We start from the raw sequence: 17,476 nt of genomic DNA on the forward strand, positions 1-17,476 counted from the left end.
TTTTTTTTATTAGAATGAAAACTATTACAACGATATGGTAATATATTAGAGACTTTAAAAACCAAAAGCAATGAGAGATGTGTACTAAACACTCACACAAAGTATATATTATTGGTAGGAGAATGTTGGTTTCAAGCACCCATGGTGATGATGCAATGGATGCTTTCTCTCTTCAACATGTAAGCAAAGGCCTTGTTGATCTCAGAAAATGGTACTGTGTGAGTGAGAACTTCTCAAGCTCCAACTCCTTGTTCATGTATTTTTTGACAACCCCTGGAATGTCAGTTTTGGGTTTGTAGTTGCCAAAGAAAGTACCCTTGAGATTCCTCTTGTTCAGCAATTTCATCGGATCAGTCCTGAAGGCATCGTCTTTGCGTGGCACACCAACAGGAACCGCAACACCAGTCCAGAAACCTGGGTTTAAAATAGAGCGAGGTTCTCTCCTTTGAGCTTCGTATCTTTAACTTCGAAGTCTTAAACTCAATGCTAACTGAGTCTTCTTTTTGGTCTCAGCAGGATCAGAATGGCTCAGGCTGGTGGTTAAAGAAGAAGACGGAGAGGCTTCAGCAGCAATGGTTCAGAGCCACCACTTGTGTTGTGGTTTTGAGTTTACTTGGAGCTTGGAGAGTGAAGCCCTGTGCGTTTTCATCTGAGGATGATGATGATAGAGCTAATGTGCTGAGCAATGAGTACTCAAGAGGGTAAGGCATGAGGGGCATATCAGTGACTGAAGAAACCATCGGGATGTAGCTTAGTGAAGAAGAAGAAGAGCTCATGGAGTGATCAAATTTGCAGGTATGCCCAAATCTGTAGACCTAAAAATTAATGGAGGATAGAAAAACATAGCTTCATAACCAAATAAAGAAATTTCAACTTTTTTTTGTCAGCACAAATTCTAACTTACCTTCAATTATTTACCAAAACATTATAGTTGACTCATGGGAGTTTAAAGACAGTAAGGTTTAAGCTAATATATCAGATGCTTGGGTAATGATACTCACAGGACACAGTGGGAGGCCAATGTCAGTTGAGCATGAGACCATACGGAGAGGAAGAACCATTTTTGGCTGTAATCGTAGGTGCTTTGAACATATGAGCTTGGTAAAAACTTAGGTCTTGGTATAACTACTCTGAATTCCTGCAATGAATGAACGGATTGAGACTAAAACCAAATGAAAATAGTTAGACCAGTTGATAGCTTGGAGCTTGTACACCATGAAAGAACAGACTGGTGAAGTCAACAGGTGAAACCAAATTTACACTAACATGTTCTCATCTAATAACAACATTCTTTTCCATACGTGAAGTCAATTAATACAGAATTTTTTTGAGAGATCATACAATACATTACAGCTACGACACATATATGCTAGCTAGATCACATAGAGAGGGAGCGGTTGAAACCAGACGTAATGGAAATCCCATGTACTACAACGATAAATAAAATACGTCGTTTAGAGTGATACTCTTCACAAGTTTAAAGTGAAGATAGATTTTAGGAATTCAAGTTTTGTAATCCCAGAAAAAAGTATGTTCGCTAATTAAGACCATCATTAGACTAAACATTGTAGAAGTATATACAGACACATATGTTCAGAAGATTCTTCAAAGATGCACCAAGAAAATTAGTGAATCTCCTATATATAGCATCGTCTATCTTACGTAAAAGTTTTGGGACAATTAGAAATATAGAGAAAGAGAGTCAGAGAAAGACCTGAGAAGCAATGTGATAGCTGAGAGCCTGAGATGATGATTCATACTTTTCATCATTATCTTACTCAGCTTTTGCAACCGAAGACTGAGCTTTAGACATTCACCTTTGCATTATCTTAATGTGCACATTAACTATAATAGGAAAACAAAGTAATATACAATTTGAGAGTCTGAATCAATCAATAGAATAAATACCTGACTCAAGGGTTGTCCAACTCTTTAGGGGAGCGCTCCAGCATCTGTTTATGTCATTCCGATCTACAATCACGTTACCTCCATGGAAGCCTACACTCCCAAGTTTGAGAAGCGCTGTTTCTGGAGCACAATAATTGGAATTGATAAGATTTATAAGAAACAACTCAAGTACCACTATGGATCTTTTTGTTGCTGGAGTCAACGAAAATAGGTACATAAAGATTCAACCTTTTTGGATTTCTAGAGTTGTCGAACCCGAAGCAAACGCAGGAGGAGCGATCTCCACTATGTCGGAATCCATTGACGATGTTCCTCAAGATTGATTCTTTATGCCTCACAAAACAAAACAGATGCAAAAGTGATTCAAAGAGCCGATATGACAATTGCATATGTAAAAGTTCAACTCGAACCGTTTCATAGATTTGGAAGAAGCTCAGACGTTTCCAAGCGCCGCAGAAAGAAGGAGAGAGATGACCTACGTTTCTTTGCTTCATTAGATTTAGGGTTATCGAGGTCGGGCTCACGGACCGCATACATAATCAGAAAGTAGTATCCAAAATACTATAGATATTCCCCTAACGATAAAAGCCCAACAAATTCTCAGATTAAATGAAGTTTTCGTTTTGATTGATGGAAGAAGGTGCAAGGACATGATCGAAACCCTCAACGAACCGAATCGTCACGCCGATTTAAGAAGATCCGTCTCCTTTAGATCGAAGAATCGAAAAACCTAGAAAATTATCGCATCGCTCAGAGAGCGGTGGCTCTGCAGCCATTAGAACTGAAGAATGGGCCGCATGAGATGCCAAAGCCCATACAATTTCCCGTTTAATGAAACGCTGTGTTTCGAAACCAAGTGCCACGTGTCGACGCGAGAGCTCACGACTTATCTAGCTGGATGCCTACGTGGCTTAATGAGAAGAGAGTAAACCGTGTTTTAAAATAATATACTAGGATCGGTCCGCCCTTCGGACGGAAAGTTATAAAAAAATTATTTTATATTAATTTATAAAGTATTTAAAAATTATTATAGATAAAAAAATATTATAAAATAACAAATAATGAAAGAATTATGATATCATAATAATAAATATTTTTGTTTTGAATTAAATCGACAGTAGCTTTCACTGTTCTTTGATAAATAGCATTATATTATAAAATTTATTTTAGTTTCACATAAAATTCATTATTTATTATTATATAAATGTGCACATTAAAATATATATATGTATATATATATATATATATATATGTTAAAGAAAATGACATAGAAGAATTATTATCAAAGAAAAGTTATTTTTATTTGTGATGAACATAAATCCGCTAATATGTTTTATCCTATAAATTATTTGGATTGTGTAATAAATTTTATACTATACAAATAACATTAAAACTCATGTAACACAACTAATGTACACAATTATTGTTTTACATTTGTGAATAATATGAAATCATATATCTCAAACCAATCAGTTTTTTTCTAAAAATATTCCCTTAAAAACAACAACATGTAAAGTTGCTTCAGGTGTTACTCCTTATTAATATATAAACACGATAAATTTCACTTGTATATGATAAATCCAACCGAATGTCATTAGAAAATAATATAATATTCTTTCTCATCTCATAAAAGCATGATAGAATTGTAACATTTTGGTATGCTCTTAGGGTTATAAATTCTTTGAGTTCTTATACTTGATTTAGTAAATAATGTTTAAAAGACCTTAGATTTTAGCAAATCAACAACAATTTTGCACTTTCTCTTTTCAAATCATTGGCAAAATATATTATGTAATTTTTAGGGAAAAATATCAAACTATTTTGCAGATTATGTATTTTCACTATATTATCATATGCTGACTAAAAACGGTATTAAAAATTGTTTGAATTGATAATTAAATACTGATAAGAGAAAATGATGGCTAAATGTCTTAGTAGATTTGATCTAAGTAGTAAAAAAAATTAAAATTAATGTCAAATTTAGTTTAAAAGGTTTTGTAAACTTTGTTTTAAAACTTTGTTTTTCTTTACCAAGAAAACAGATTTTCTCTAAGGTTTTGAGGTTGTGTTGATCTTTGTTTTTGGAAACTGTTTCATGTATGAGTATGTTGCAGTTGTTATTTGAAAAGGTAAAATTATTTGCTTTACAGTGGAATGTTGGAATGTTGGAATGTTGGACGGAAGCTCTAATCTATGATAGTGTTTATATAGATTTACATATTTGATAGATATTTTACAAATGCTGAGATTAATTTATGTTTATACATTAATTTTGTAGGTAAATCTGTTTTCTTCGTGTTACAAAAAAAGAAAAAAAAACTGTTTTCTCCAAAAAAGAATTTTAGCAAAAACATATTTTCATTGATGCAGATCAAAACCAATTCAAGTGATGGGAGTAAGATATGTATTAGTAAACATAATTTCTTCAAGCAAGTTCCTGACATTCATAATCATATGAGATTTCTAAATCCATTTAAGTTGATAAAAGATAAAAATAGTGGAGAACATACTACACGTATATAGTCCATAACTTATTTCCTTTGAGTGTGTTGTCATCTATATTTTGACCATAATGTTTTAAAATTTCTCTAGACTTGCTATCCCATATTGAACTCTAACATTTACTGGCTAATGGCAAAAAAAAAAACTGAAATGTCAGCATTTAATCTTATTTATTAGTACGAAACTAATTAAAGAAAGGACATCGACTTTTATCAAATACTTTCTCTAAAGAAGTCATATCACTTGATCAGTTTTATTCTTTAATCAGTTTCTCCTTATGTCAGTGGGTGCATCATATCATGTAATCAGTTTTATTCTTAATCAGCTTCTCCTTATATCAGTGGGTGCTTCCAAGCTAGCCGACATAGTCTGAGTCAACGGCTGCATGGAATAATAGCCAACACGTTCACCACGGTAGGTTATGTACCGTGAATTTTTACTAATCGGAGTAGGCGTAGATGAATTTTTAAGATTGCAATATATCTACTTTGATGCATTACCCTCTGCTCTTCAAAACAATTTCAAGCAAAATTGCTCAGAAAGACATGGATTTGATCACTGCGTACTACCAACAACTTAGGAGGTGTTATTGGTTTATATATTTTGATTGATGTAAAAATCCATATAGTATTTATAAATCCAAGTAAAATATGGAAATCCGGAGGTTTTCCCTCGGATTTGAGTCTTTGTATTTTTAACTAAGAAAATCCAAACAAATCCATTCAAATCCATTATTAAATCAAATATATTAGTAAATCCGTACGATTGAATAACACTTGATTTGATATAGAATTTATGAATCATTAAACCAATAACACATGATTTTAATACAGATTGGAAAATCATAGAACCAATAACACTAGATTTAGTTCGGATTTTCAAATCCATTAAAATACAACAACCAATAACCCCTACTTAGGGTATGTAGTAATAAAACTATTCGAGTCCTTGCTTTTATTTTTACCCATGTCATTGTTTTTTTTACCTAATATGTGTGATCAGGGCAAGAGAAGAAGATATCTCGAGAGGGATTCTCGAAGAAGCTGAGGATGATTGGTGGAGATGATCATCTTCTGAAAACCACCATTACAGCTCTTCAACGCTTGCCACACACTGCTATGAGAATGGACCCAGTCACAGGTTTCTGTTAAAGATGGGGATAGAAAAATATGTCGACTTCTTTGTGCTGTCTGACTTTATAATAAGATTAAGACAAAAAGAACTTGTTTCCGTTTAGTGTACTCTTTGTGAACAAATCTTCATTTTCCTGATATTTTCTCAATTTGAATTTGTTTTTATTGATCAACAGCTTCTGTTCTTTGTTATACATCAGATCTGCCTTTATTCAAATAGTCAAAACTTAAATCATCAAATATACGTCTTCTACAGAAATTACCAATGGCATGAAAGTGATCTCTATACAACGCTTGTTGCTGGGTTTTTTTATAGAAGAGAGAACAAAAGAGCATTGTTTAAAGAATACTTTATGAGAAGCTTGGATGAGCTCAGGTGTCAGACGACGGATCTCATCCCAGCGGTTTTATATTGGGTCAATCACCACGGCAACCTAGCCTTATGTATAGACTCTTCTTACCTTCAAAAACAAAACCACCCACTTAACATTTTGTTAATCAGATAAACGCAAAAACTTAACAGTTGGGTCCCTTGTCTGAGATGATCAGGAGAGATGGATACAATTTACGCCTTTAATTGTTGTTTTCACGAAAGCAAGATGGAGAAAAGGTCTTCGAGAGAGTGATGATACCTTTCAACATCTTCCTTTGGCATATCTGCAATAAGCAGTTCATCATCACCATGAAGAAGCTGAAATAAAATTCCAAAACATATGTAAAAATGCAACTGGAGAAAAGACCAAGTAATATGAAACAATTATTGTAAGAAGCTGAGTACACAATCTTGGAAGATTTAAAGATGGCATGATGGATTTCATCTCAAGCAGAAGGACCAAGAGCAAACTGCATCAATTTGTTCTAGCCGAGGAAAAACCTGAACCAATAGGAACCAAAATTCAAATCAAAGACCGAATGTGACGTATATTAATCTCACATAGATTCAAGCAACACCCAGCTATTCATAATTACAGAACAAAACAAAAAAACCAACCTTCCGTTGTGTCTAAACTGTTATCTAAACTCCTTGAATTTGATATTTTTCATGTTTTCAAAAGAGGAACATGGACAGAGTTTCGACAGTCTCTCTGATACAATTCTTCAGCTCCATCCCTTCTTTTCTTCTCTGTCATCGACAAAGCAACTGCAATAACAACAACAAAAAAATAATAACTTTAGGAACCATTCATCAAGTGATTTCTTTATTCATTTCCTGGAAAAAAAAGATGCAAACCAAGATTCATCATCCTTCGTGCGTCGCATCCAAGATCAAACCCAAACCCATCTTTCCCTGCTCGTGATTCAATCACTTGATAACTTTAATAGAATATGAGGGAGATGGATAGCAGAGAGATTTTGAGATCGCGATTCGCAGAAGAGAGGTACAAACCTATTTATACCGGAATCGCCCATCTGAAGATATCGTGGTGGGCATATGATTTAATGAGATTAAAGACAATAAGATTAAAGACAGAGTAATCACAACGCTCCCGTTACGTAACCGGATCGTCGTCGCTGCAGCACGAAAGCATGTGAAGAACACAAACGCGTTCATCTGTTAGACCTAGAGTTTGTGCGTATTCAGTATTCGATGGGCCGCAATCAACAAATGATAATAAGCCCAAAAACGCAAGGCCCGACGGAACACAATACCAAGACGCAGCGTTTCATTAAAGGTGACACGTGTCGGCACGCGGATGCACGAATTTGTGCGCTGTCAGCTGAGTTGGACACCCTGGGAGAGAGAAGGAAAAGGCTCTTTTATATAATTAGATAGATAGATAAGATATTATTTATTCAAACAAGATCTATCATATTTATCTCATAAACGGCGATTTCTAACTGAAACATTTCGGGGCTTTGTTTTGTAAAAGTGCTTTCCACATTTCGGTTTTTAGTTTAAATTAAAATGATCAGTTTTTGATTCATCAAATTAAAACGAAAAAATTGCGCATTATGTGGAATAAATTGTTTCTTTCTCGACCAAATTAATTGGCAAACACACCATCTTTTCAATTTTCTTGGCCCTAAATTTTAAGAATGAAATTTAATATCTTTAGAAATTCAATTAGTGTCCCAATAATAATAAATAAACCCAACTTTATTTTTTATGTTTACTAATTACTATTGTTTTTTTTTTGCTAAAGAAATGTTTTATTATTGTTTTCATATTTTCTCATTCAGAAAATCTTAATTTTTACAAATACAATATTTTAGTATTTCCAAACTACTTAATTTCAAAAATGTAAATTTATGTAATTAATTTTATATATTAAATTCATATATATCAAACTATATATAACCAAACTAAAATTTTACAATAATTATTTTTGCATCTTATATTCTTTATGTTATCAAAATATCAGATTAATTTTAATTTAAGTTTATAAATATAATTCCAAACTACACAAAATGATATTTTTACATTATCAACTGTGGTTTACAACTCATATAAATAATATAATTTGCTCAAAAAACAAAATTTACATCAAAGTATATAAAAATCATTAAATCTGAAATGTTAATTTAAAAACATAACGCATCAATATAAATACAAATAATTCCGCACATAGTGCAGGTTAAAATCTAGTTAAAATTTTAAATTACCGCCATATTGAATATGGATTCAGCGACGATAAATAATATAAAATCTTAGAGACTATTATAAAGTAAGTAAATAATATAAAAATTTAGAGACTATTATAGAGTAATATCCTACAATAGCAACAAATCAAGATTAAAATAATTGTTTAATTTTTTTTAATGACCCTGGTGTCCATATGCTTTCAAAAGAGACTCGACTACCGCCTAAAAACCGTCCACCGGAGCTGAGCCTGAGAGTCCACCGAAAGCATCAGGGGGACTGCCTTTTTCATCCCATTTTAGTCGACGGTGGCCGAGACTCGAATCTAGGTGGCAGAACTCACAGCCGTGAGCCCTTTACCACCAGACCACTAGCGGCCGGTTACGTTGTTTAAAGTTTAAAGTAATTTAGTTTTTTACCTTTTAGTTAAAGATTAATTTATGGAATGTACATATTGAAATAAGAAATGAAAAGAATAACCATGTAATTATTCTTTTAAATGACATTTTGACCTTGTTCGCGAGTGATCGTGATATAAATGTACCGTGATAAAGTTTGCACATACTTTAAAAAAATTCAGCATAGATTTTTTATATAGAAAACATATCGTATAAAATTTAAAATAATTTTTATTTACATTAATTTTTGTGAGAATATATATCCGTTAGAAAAAACAAGTTATAATATGTGAAAATGTATACAATTATTTAATATAATTGTTTACTTACAAAAAATATGTTAAAGAGATTGAAGGTAAATAAATAGAGATATGGTGAACTATTATCTAATCTATTAAATCATGAGTACAAAATTGAATTGACCCTTGATTTTCCCAAATATTTTCATTCTCATGCCATTGCAATATTAAATAAATAGATAAATTTCGTAGGATAGCAATTTTTAAGTTTTTTTCACAAAATAGCCCTCACTGAGAAAAATGACTAAAAAAAGTTTTATTAAAGAGTAAAAATACATTTATACCCTAGGGTTAGCTAATCTAGACTTAGAATTTAGGGTTAAGGGGTGAAGTTTTGAGGATAGAATTTCAAATTTAAAATAAAAAAAAAACAAAAAGGGGCTATTTTGGTCAATTTCCTTATTGAAAACTATTTTGTGACAAAAACGTTAATAAACTATTTAAGAGAATTGTCCTATTAAATAACTCTAATTTAAGTAATCATTGTCTTTTCTTATTTTATTAAATTATTTTCTAAATCAAGTTTAGTTAATTTTTTGTGTTCAAGAAATTTTCTAAAATGATTTAGCTAAATTTTAGAAACAATCAAGTTTAAAAACGATTTTTAATAATGTTATGTAATATTTTTCAAGTATCATTTAATCCCAGCACATCTAGCTTGCAAGGTCTGAAATATATGTATTTTGAATATTCCAAAAATATATGTTTAAGTATTACGGTTACTATTAATTTTTTTCAACAGTAAATCTATCTATGCTAAGATTAAATACTTTTGAATTACTTGTAGAATAATATGGATTATTTATAGCCAAATATTCATTTTAATTTATCTAAATCACTCTTATATATATATATATATATATATCAAATATTTCTAAAATAGTAAAATATATTTTAATTTTTTCAGTTACTATTGATTATTTTCAACAATAAAAAATATATTTATTAAGATTTAAATATCATGAAATTACTTGTAGAATAATATTTAATGTTATAACAATATTCTTTTTCTGATGTATTTAAATCTCGCCATATAACATATATTTAATCAAAAACTTAAAATATTATTTCATTTGGAAAAAAATTTCCTCTTAAGAGAAAAATTACTCAAACATATTAATGGATCAATATTTGTCAAAAGTTTAGTATAGCGCAGAAATCAATATTTTTTACAGTATGTAAAATATTTAATTATTATGTTTATATATATTTTAAAATAAGATAAATATTTAAAATATTAACTAATAAATATTTAAATAATATTTATGTATATAAAAGTGAAAATAAGTATCCACACAAGCGTGCGGATCAAGCTCTAATTAACATATTGTAAAACAAAAACAAAGAAGAGGGAAATGAGAGCTAAGAGCTCGAGAGCAATGGTACACCACACAATTTAGTTGCAACAAATTAAGGGAATTTTCGTCCATCACTTCAATAATATGTAACATATTATATCATCACTTTGCTATGTACATTTCGTGAATCATGGTTTTTTTTATGGTTACTGAATCCAATTTTCCTTTAGTTAGTGCTATATGTAATTTTTGTGCTATTTTGTTATAGCTTTTTTTTTTGTCTCGAAGATTTGTCTATGCTTATATATGATCATCATACTGTAAATTTTAGGATATAAATAAAAGATATATTTATATATTTTATTATTTTATGTGTTTCATTTTTGGTAATTCAATTTATAATCACATAAATTTATTGGTTTCTTAAGTATTAGTATATGAATTGCGTAATTTAATTCATTCAGTTAGAATTAATCTAAGTTGCATGGATTAAAATGAGAAAGATACGTGAAACAAAACGTTTCATAAAGTAGAAAATGATTTTGAAAAAGTTAGATTGATCAACCTTTGAACATATCCCTCTCTTTTTGTCAACACTCTATATATATTAAAAGAGGGATAATTACAATATATATATATATATAAAGATTATTTATTTCAATACTATATATATAAAAATATATAAATTTATCATTTATTAAATAATGATATTTAATATAAATAATTACATATATTAAATATATTGCTATAATTTATAAACGTCTGCTGGCTAACTAATAATCTAAGCGGCCGATTAATCGTTTTAGGCGATACACAATATTATAATTATCTAGACGGTTTATAAGATAATCGATATGGTCTTATAAAGACTAGCGCCACCTAAACCGCTTTTTGGAACACTGATTTTCCTTTGTTTGATTTATTTAATAGAGAAAACTAAGTAATATAAGTGTTATTTTTTGTAGATTCTGTAAAATATTTAATTAAAAAGTAGCAAAACTAGCATGTTCATTTTAGATAAAACAATGAAACCAGTTTCATTTTAGGACATATCATAATATGGAAATGGCAATAACTAACAAAATATAATATAAAAATAGAAGTTTAACAAATACTCATTCCAAGGTAAATATATAAACATGAAAAATTAATATGTAGTAGGAGTGGAATATATCTGGATCCGTGCCATCCGGATATCTGTCTAGATATTGTATTATCCGGAATTATTTTTTAAATACAAAAATTCTAAAAATGATACATAAATTAAATATTTTTACAAATATATTTTTTAAAATATACAAAATAATAAAAATAAAAATATTATATTATAACACTAATTTTACATATAAATATTAATATACCAACTATAATTATTAATAAAATTTAAAATTTAATATATTTAAAAATTTTGAATCCGGATCCGGATATTCAGACTTAAAAATCAAGATATCCGGATCCGGATTCGATATTTTACTATCCGGATCCGGATCCGAGCATTCCATATATCTTATTTTCGGAGCGGATCCAAATCCGTAATTAGTAGATAAATTTAGTTGTATATACAAAGAGAAATAGGTAATTAGGTAACCATGAGAAATTGAAAAGTATGGATTTACATAAAATTATATAACAGTCCTTGGTGTTGTATCCTATATCTAACACTTCAGAGAAACGCATATTGGCTTCAAACGGGTGATGCAGATCAGAAACTGCAGATCAAGCAGAACAAATGCAAATCATGCAGATCAAGCAGAACACATGCAGATCAAACTAATTTAATAAATAATTGTATTTAAATAAATGTTGAACTTCTAAATGAAAGCTAAATATCTAAAAAATATCATGTTGACAAAAATGTAAATAAATATCATCATTTTAATAAATATAATGTAATTTAAAATTATATGAAAATTTATTACAATTAAAAAAAAATATAAAGAGTATTCTTGTTTTGCTCTTATTTTTGTATCTTTATTCAGTTTTCGATTCTATCTTACCAAGTGGCTCAAATATAGAACTAATATTGTCAGTTTTTATATATGTTACTGTATCAAGAAAATTTTCATTTAACATTTTAAAATATAAAAATGCATACATGTATATGTATTTTTTTTTTGTCATCAACAAACAGACTCATATAGACTCTGCGAACCAAACTGGTAACTCCGCATCCATGTGAACGAAGAAAGATGATTGTTTTCTGGCACATCGTGCTAGACTATCTGCCATTTGATTTTCTGTCCGGGGTACATGAATGATCGTTGAGCTAGTAAAATATGTCTTCAGTAGCTTTATGTCGTGCAGGTAACTCTAAAACGCCGGCCATTCCTCTGGTTTCGAAACTATCTTCACCAATTGAGAACAATCCATAGCAAAATTAGTAACCTGAAACTGATGTAAATTCCTCATGCATTCCATTGCCCATATCAAAGCTTTCATTCCATTGCATACATGTATATGTAAGAACAATAAAAAAATATGTTTGATATTTTATTGATAGTATGTAATTATAAATAACCATTACCATTTATAATTATATGCATTTAATATATGAATGATCAAATATGTAAGTATATAGCACACAAAATAATGTGTCTAAATACCATTTACATAAATTATATTAAATTTATGAATTTGTCAACTAAATATACATAAGTGTTTACGAAAATATTATAGAATTCAATACATATATATATGATTTCTATAAAAATAACTATTTAAATTTATAAATATAAGCAGTTATTAAGGTGCATAAATTCATTTAAATGATTTCTATAAAATATTATAAATTGATATTTAACTTTTGTACACAACTGTAATTAGTTTTTTTATGTTAATCATCGTCAATAAGAAATCAACTGTAGCATATATGTTTTATTTATATATTTAACCTTACATAAAGATATTAGTGTTGTTATTTGGTTTATGAACAAAAAAAATAAAGTTGTGTGTAGTATTAATAGGTAAGGAAATATAAAAATCACTCATTGGGCCTCAGCATTTGATCAGACTCTTTTTCCCCTTATTTGCAGGACAATTGTTTTTATACACAACGTGAACTGCATACAGTTCATCAAATAATTTATTGTTAATTTTTTTGTTCTGCAATTTCATCAAACTGTATGACTAAATCTCCTGCATTTCTCCTGTCTCTCACCTGCATCACATTTACACCCATTGTTTAACTAGATTTGGTAAAATAGAAACTTTTCAGAAATGTGTCAGAGGTAGATTCATTTAATTGTGATATTTGCATGGAAGAAAACTAATTTTTGGATAATTTTCAAATATTTGAATAAGTAATAAAATTGGGCAGTGTTAGCATTATTAACATAGATAAAATGGAAAAAGAGATAATCCGAATAATTTTGGATTAACCAGAAATAGTAACAAAATTTTGGTATTGCATATAATGGAAGACAATATAGTTGAAGGGAAAATTGTATTTTAAATCATGAAATTGGCAAAAAAAATTCCCTTTAAATCTTGGAACTCAATTGCTAACACTTTAAACAGTAAAACATGTTTCAGTAACATATTAAACATTGAGACTAATTTTTACCAAAAAAACACTGAAACTAACTTACTTGTTTCACACGTCAAAATTATGACAAATTCTATTCATTAGTAGGTCAAAATAGGTGATGTGGTCGCTTATTCATTTAAAAAAATATTTTTTTAATTATTTTAATTAATAAAAAGAAATAAAATTAGATAAAAATTCAAAAATAAATTCTAAAAATTGATAAAAATTCGAAAACATCAAGAATACAAAATAAAATTAATTAATTCAAAAAATTAATAAGATTGATAAATATAGGAAAATTTAAGAATATTTAAAAAATCAGGAAAACTAATAAAATTCACAAATTCAAAAACTGAAAAGAAAAATAGTTTATAAAAAATCAAAAAATTGTATTTTCAAAATTTTTAAAATTTAAATATTCAACAAAATGTTTTAAAATCCTACTATATCTCGTTGTATCTTTTTATAGTGATATGATTAAATTTGTCACCATTACCGCTATGTCGAACCCGAACAGAAAATTTTCAAGTGCCTTGCTGGGTCCAAATCCCAAGAATACGAACCCGATCCAGAGACCCAAACGTTGAGGCCTACCTAAACACCAAAGAGATTTGGGTTTAAGTACCTTTTAATTTTTAATTTTTAATATTTTGAATTTTTATTTGTTTTCCAGATTTTTCTAATTTTTATCGATTTTTACAATTCATTTATTATTATTATTTATTTTTTCAATTTCGAATTTTTATTTTTATTTTCTTGTTTTTATGTGTTTTTCGAATTTTTATCAGTTTTAAGATTTTTTTTTCTTCTAATTTTATTTGTTTTTATTAGTTAAAATAATTAAAAATCTTATTTAAAAAAATGAATAAACCGCCACGTCACCTTTTTGACCTACTAATGAAAAATACCAGTCACATTTTTGACGTGTGAAAAAACTAAGTTAGTTGTAATGTTTAATATGTTAGTAAAACAAATTTTACTGTTTAAAGTGTTATCAGTTGAGCATCAAGGTCTAAAGTGCAAACTTTTACCAACTTCAGATTTAAAATGCAATTTTCCTATATAATTAGCTGGAGACTAAAAATTAGAAAAGTTGTAATAGTCACTAAATACATCTTCTAGAAATAATATACAACGCCCAGCCCCGCCGCGGATCGAATCAATTTTTTTGATTCAAAAACTCGACTCGCATAGCCCGCAAACAAAAATATTTATACCGCACCCTCCCCGCCAAAATCCGCGGGTAACCCACCAAACCCGCGGGTAATATTAAGTGTTTTAAAAATAATTATTTTTTAATTATAGAATAATTACTCTTTTTTAAATTAATATTAAATTAATATATTTATAATTAAAATTATATAAATACTTATTATATTTTTTATATATAGGTTTTTATAAAAAAAAAATTTCTAATTTGCGGGTTGGCGGGTATCTGCGACTCAAATTCGGCTGATCCACATCCGTTCCACCTAAAATAAACTCGACCTACATCTGTGCCCGTGATTCAAATTTTTCAAATTGTTCGCACCCGCCCCACGGCGGGTTAAACGGGGTGGGGCCCACAGGCGATAATTAAAATTCCCAGCCCTAAACTTAAGAATACATCGGATCGATTTGAGTTGTTAGAATATATGGAGTAACATTTATGTGTGGGGTCACATAACTGGATAATACATATATATCAAGATTAAACATGTAATAACCATCAATATCATTTTGTTAATTAACAGAGATTTTGCCTGCTGGCACCGAAAAGAACTGGTAACAATTGCATTATGTCAGATAAAGAGTACATTGAGATGGAGATGAAGTTTGATTATCAGATATTACATAGCTTAACCGGATGATGCCAGTAACAGCCGGAAAATGGTTTTTGTATTACAAAATTAATCTGGATAAAACCTTTAATAGTCCGCTAGACCATTTTGCTAACCGGGATTTGAAATATTGGAACATCCAAATAACCTGGTATTTTTGAAGTAATTCAAATAAGAAATAAATAAATAAATAAGTAAATAAATATATATATATGTGTGTGTGTGTGTGTATTTGCATATATGTTGTTTTAAAAAGCTCAAAGTAAAAACGGTATTTTAAAAGTTATATACTAAATCAAGATATTCCAAATCAAACTTGTAATTGCCAACAATAGAATTTATATGCCAATGACCACTCCTTTAAACTTGGGAGGCCAAACATTCAAATTGTCGTCGGATGGTGATGGGTCGATACTTTGAAAGCCTAGAATGACATAAAGTTTATGAAAACTAGAAAAACCACTGACTGTGTTACAAAAAAAAAGAAGAAAAACCGATGACTATATTGTATGACCACCAGTCGTAAAAATAGTGATTTACCTTGACCGAGAGTAGCATGCATTGAACTCAAAATTGGTCAACATGGCAATTGTAAATTAAGATCGAAGAAGCAGCTCAAGAGCATTCTCAGAGTCACCTAAAGAAATGTTCTTCGCTCTATTCAAAGACAACTCTGTCCAAACTTGAAGCCCCCACAAAGCTCACAGTTTTACGATTGAAATAATACCAAGTTATACCAGTTGGACGGTCATAAGTTTACATATTTCTACAAGTTGGATGGTCATAGTTTTACCTAGTTCTACAAGTTATACGGTTATAGTTAAATAAAACTGTACCATTTACTCTTATATACTTATACTAAGTTCTACCATCTTGTTCTTCATAAGAAAACATAATCTGACAAAATTTCTTTTGATTCAACCAATTTTCTTATTAATTATCAATTTATTTTTTTAATGGATCAACTAAACATAACTCCCAAATAATGCTCAATTAGTTAATTATTAACACTCATATGAAATCGATTTCACATCTACAATTAACAAACACAACATCAATGGTGGATACAACTATAGATTTAAGCTAGAAAAAAATAATACAAAGAATAAATTACCTGAATTTGGAGATTAAAACTCCTTATTCGTATAGAATGGCTTAAATGTGGTGCTATGTTTGAATTGAATCAAGAAAATATTCAAGAAACAATGGTGGTCATCGTCGAGGAGAGAGAATAAGGAGAGAGAATAAGGAGGTTCGAATAGGAAAGAGAAGGAAAAGAAGAAAACATTTTGATTGGCTGAATTAAGTAGATGTATTTTCGATTTTAAACTTTACTAGATTTTGACCGGTGCAACCGCACGGGTATTTATTTTCACATCTATATATATATATATCATTAGCAGTATATATTTTTAACATTAATTGTATTTTTAAATTTGTATATGACCCTTTAAAACATAACAATTTTATATTTTATATGAAACTTAGTTAATTGTTTCAAACTGTTACATGTATTTTTCATTTTTATTATATTTTTATTTTATTGGATTTGCATTTGATTATTAAACGAATTGATATATGAATGACATGACATATCTGAAGATTATTTTGTATTTAAATTATATATTATTTTTATTGAATATTTACATATGTATAATTTATATTTAAATTGAAATATAAAATAAATAAATAATTATTTAGTAATTTTATTTATATTTATGAAAAATTTAAAATAAATAATTATTTAGTAATTTTAAAAATATTTACTTAGTAACTGAATTTATTTTATATTTAGTAATATATTAATAGTCGACGATTTTGGAAACTTTTTTTAAAATAATATTCATGTTATTTTATTAAAGTATTAATAAGATCTTGTGTGATTAGGTTCATTATTCATATTCCATTATGATGAATATTAAATTTTGATCTACACTTTCAAAAAGCCTGATTATTTTTATTTTTATTTTATTAAACTTGTTTTAAATTGTTTATAGTTCTATTTCTAATA

At 29.1% G+C, this 17,476-nt stretch overlaps 1 protein-coding gene across 4 annotated transcripts; it reads right to left on the reverse strand.

Annotated features, from left to right (window-relative positions):
- Window positions 1-257: 257 nt before the first annotated feature.
- Window positions 258-2,216, reverse strand: LOC106323476 (zinc finger CCCH domain-containing protein 34-like). Of its 4 annotated transcripts, none has more exons than XR_001266679.1 (5): window positions 2,137-2,216; window positions 1,909-2,028; window positions 1,715-1,845; window positions 1,002-1,138; window positions 258-807 (listed from the first exon to the last, which is right to left on the reverse strand). XR_001266679.1 is itself a non-coding variant. In XM_013761595.1 (2 exons), the coding sequence occupies exons 1-2, from the start codon at window positions 1,059-1,061 to the stop codon at window positions 564-566; spliced, it is 312 nt and encodes a 103-aa protein (XP_013617049.1). In that variant the 5' UTR covers window positions 1,062-1,708; the 3' UTR covers window positions 258-563. The 4 variants fall into 4 exon arrangements, 1 of the variants encoding a protein (XP_013617049.1); XR_001266678.1 differs by having other exon boundaries at window positions 258-815; XR_001266680.1 differs by having other exon boundaries at window positions 905-1,138.
- Window positions 2,217-17,476: the final 15,260 nt, after the last annotated feature.

Source organism: Brassica oleracea, chromosome C1 (genome assembly GCF_000695525.1).
Source record: "Brassica oleracea var. oleracea cultivar TO1000 chromosome C1, BOL, whole genome shotgun sequence".
NCBI lineage: Eukaryota > Viridiplantae > Streptophyta > Magnoliopsida > Brassicales > Brassicaceae > Brassica > Brassica oleracea.

Bases quoted from the DNA above. Each gene is read 5' to 3' on its own strand.
- LOC106323476 (XM_013761595.1), bottom strand. From the start codon at position 1,061: ATGGTTCTTCCTCTCCGTATGGTCTCATGCTCAACTGACATTGGCCTC. The intron at 816-1,001 runs GTGAGTATCATT...ATTAATTTTTAG, and splicing joins TTGGCCTCCCACTGTGTCCT to GTCTACAGATTTGGGCATAC.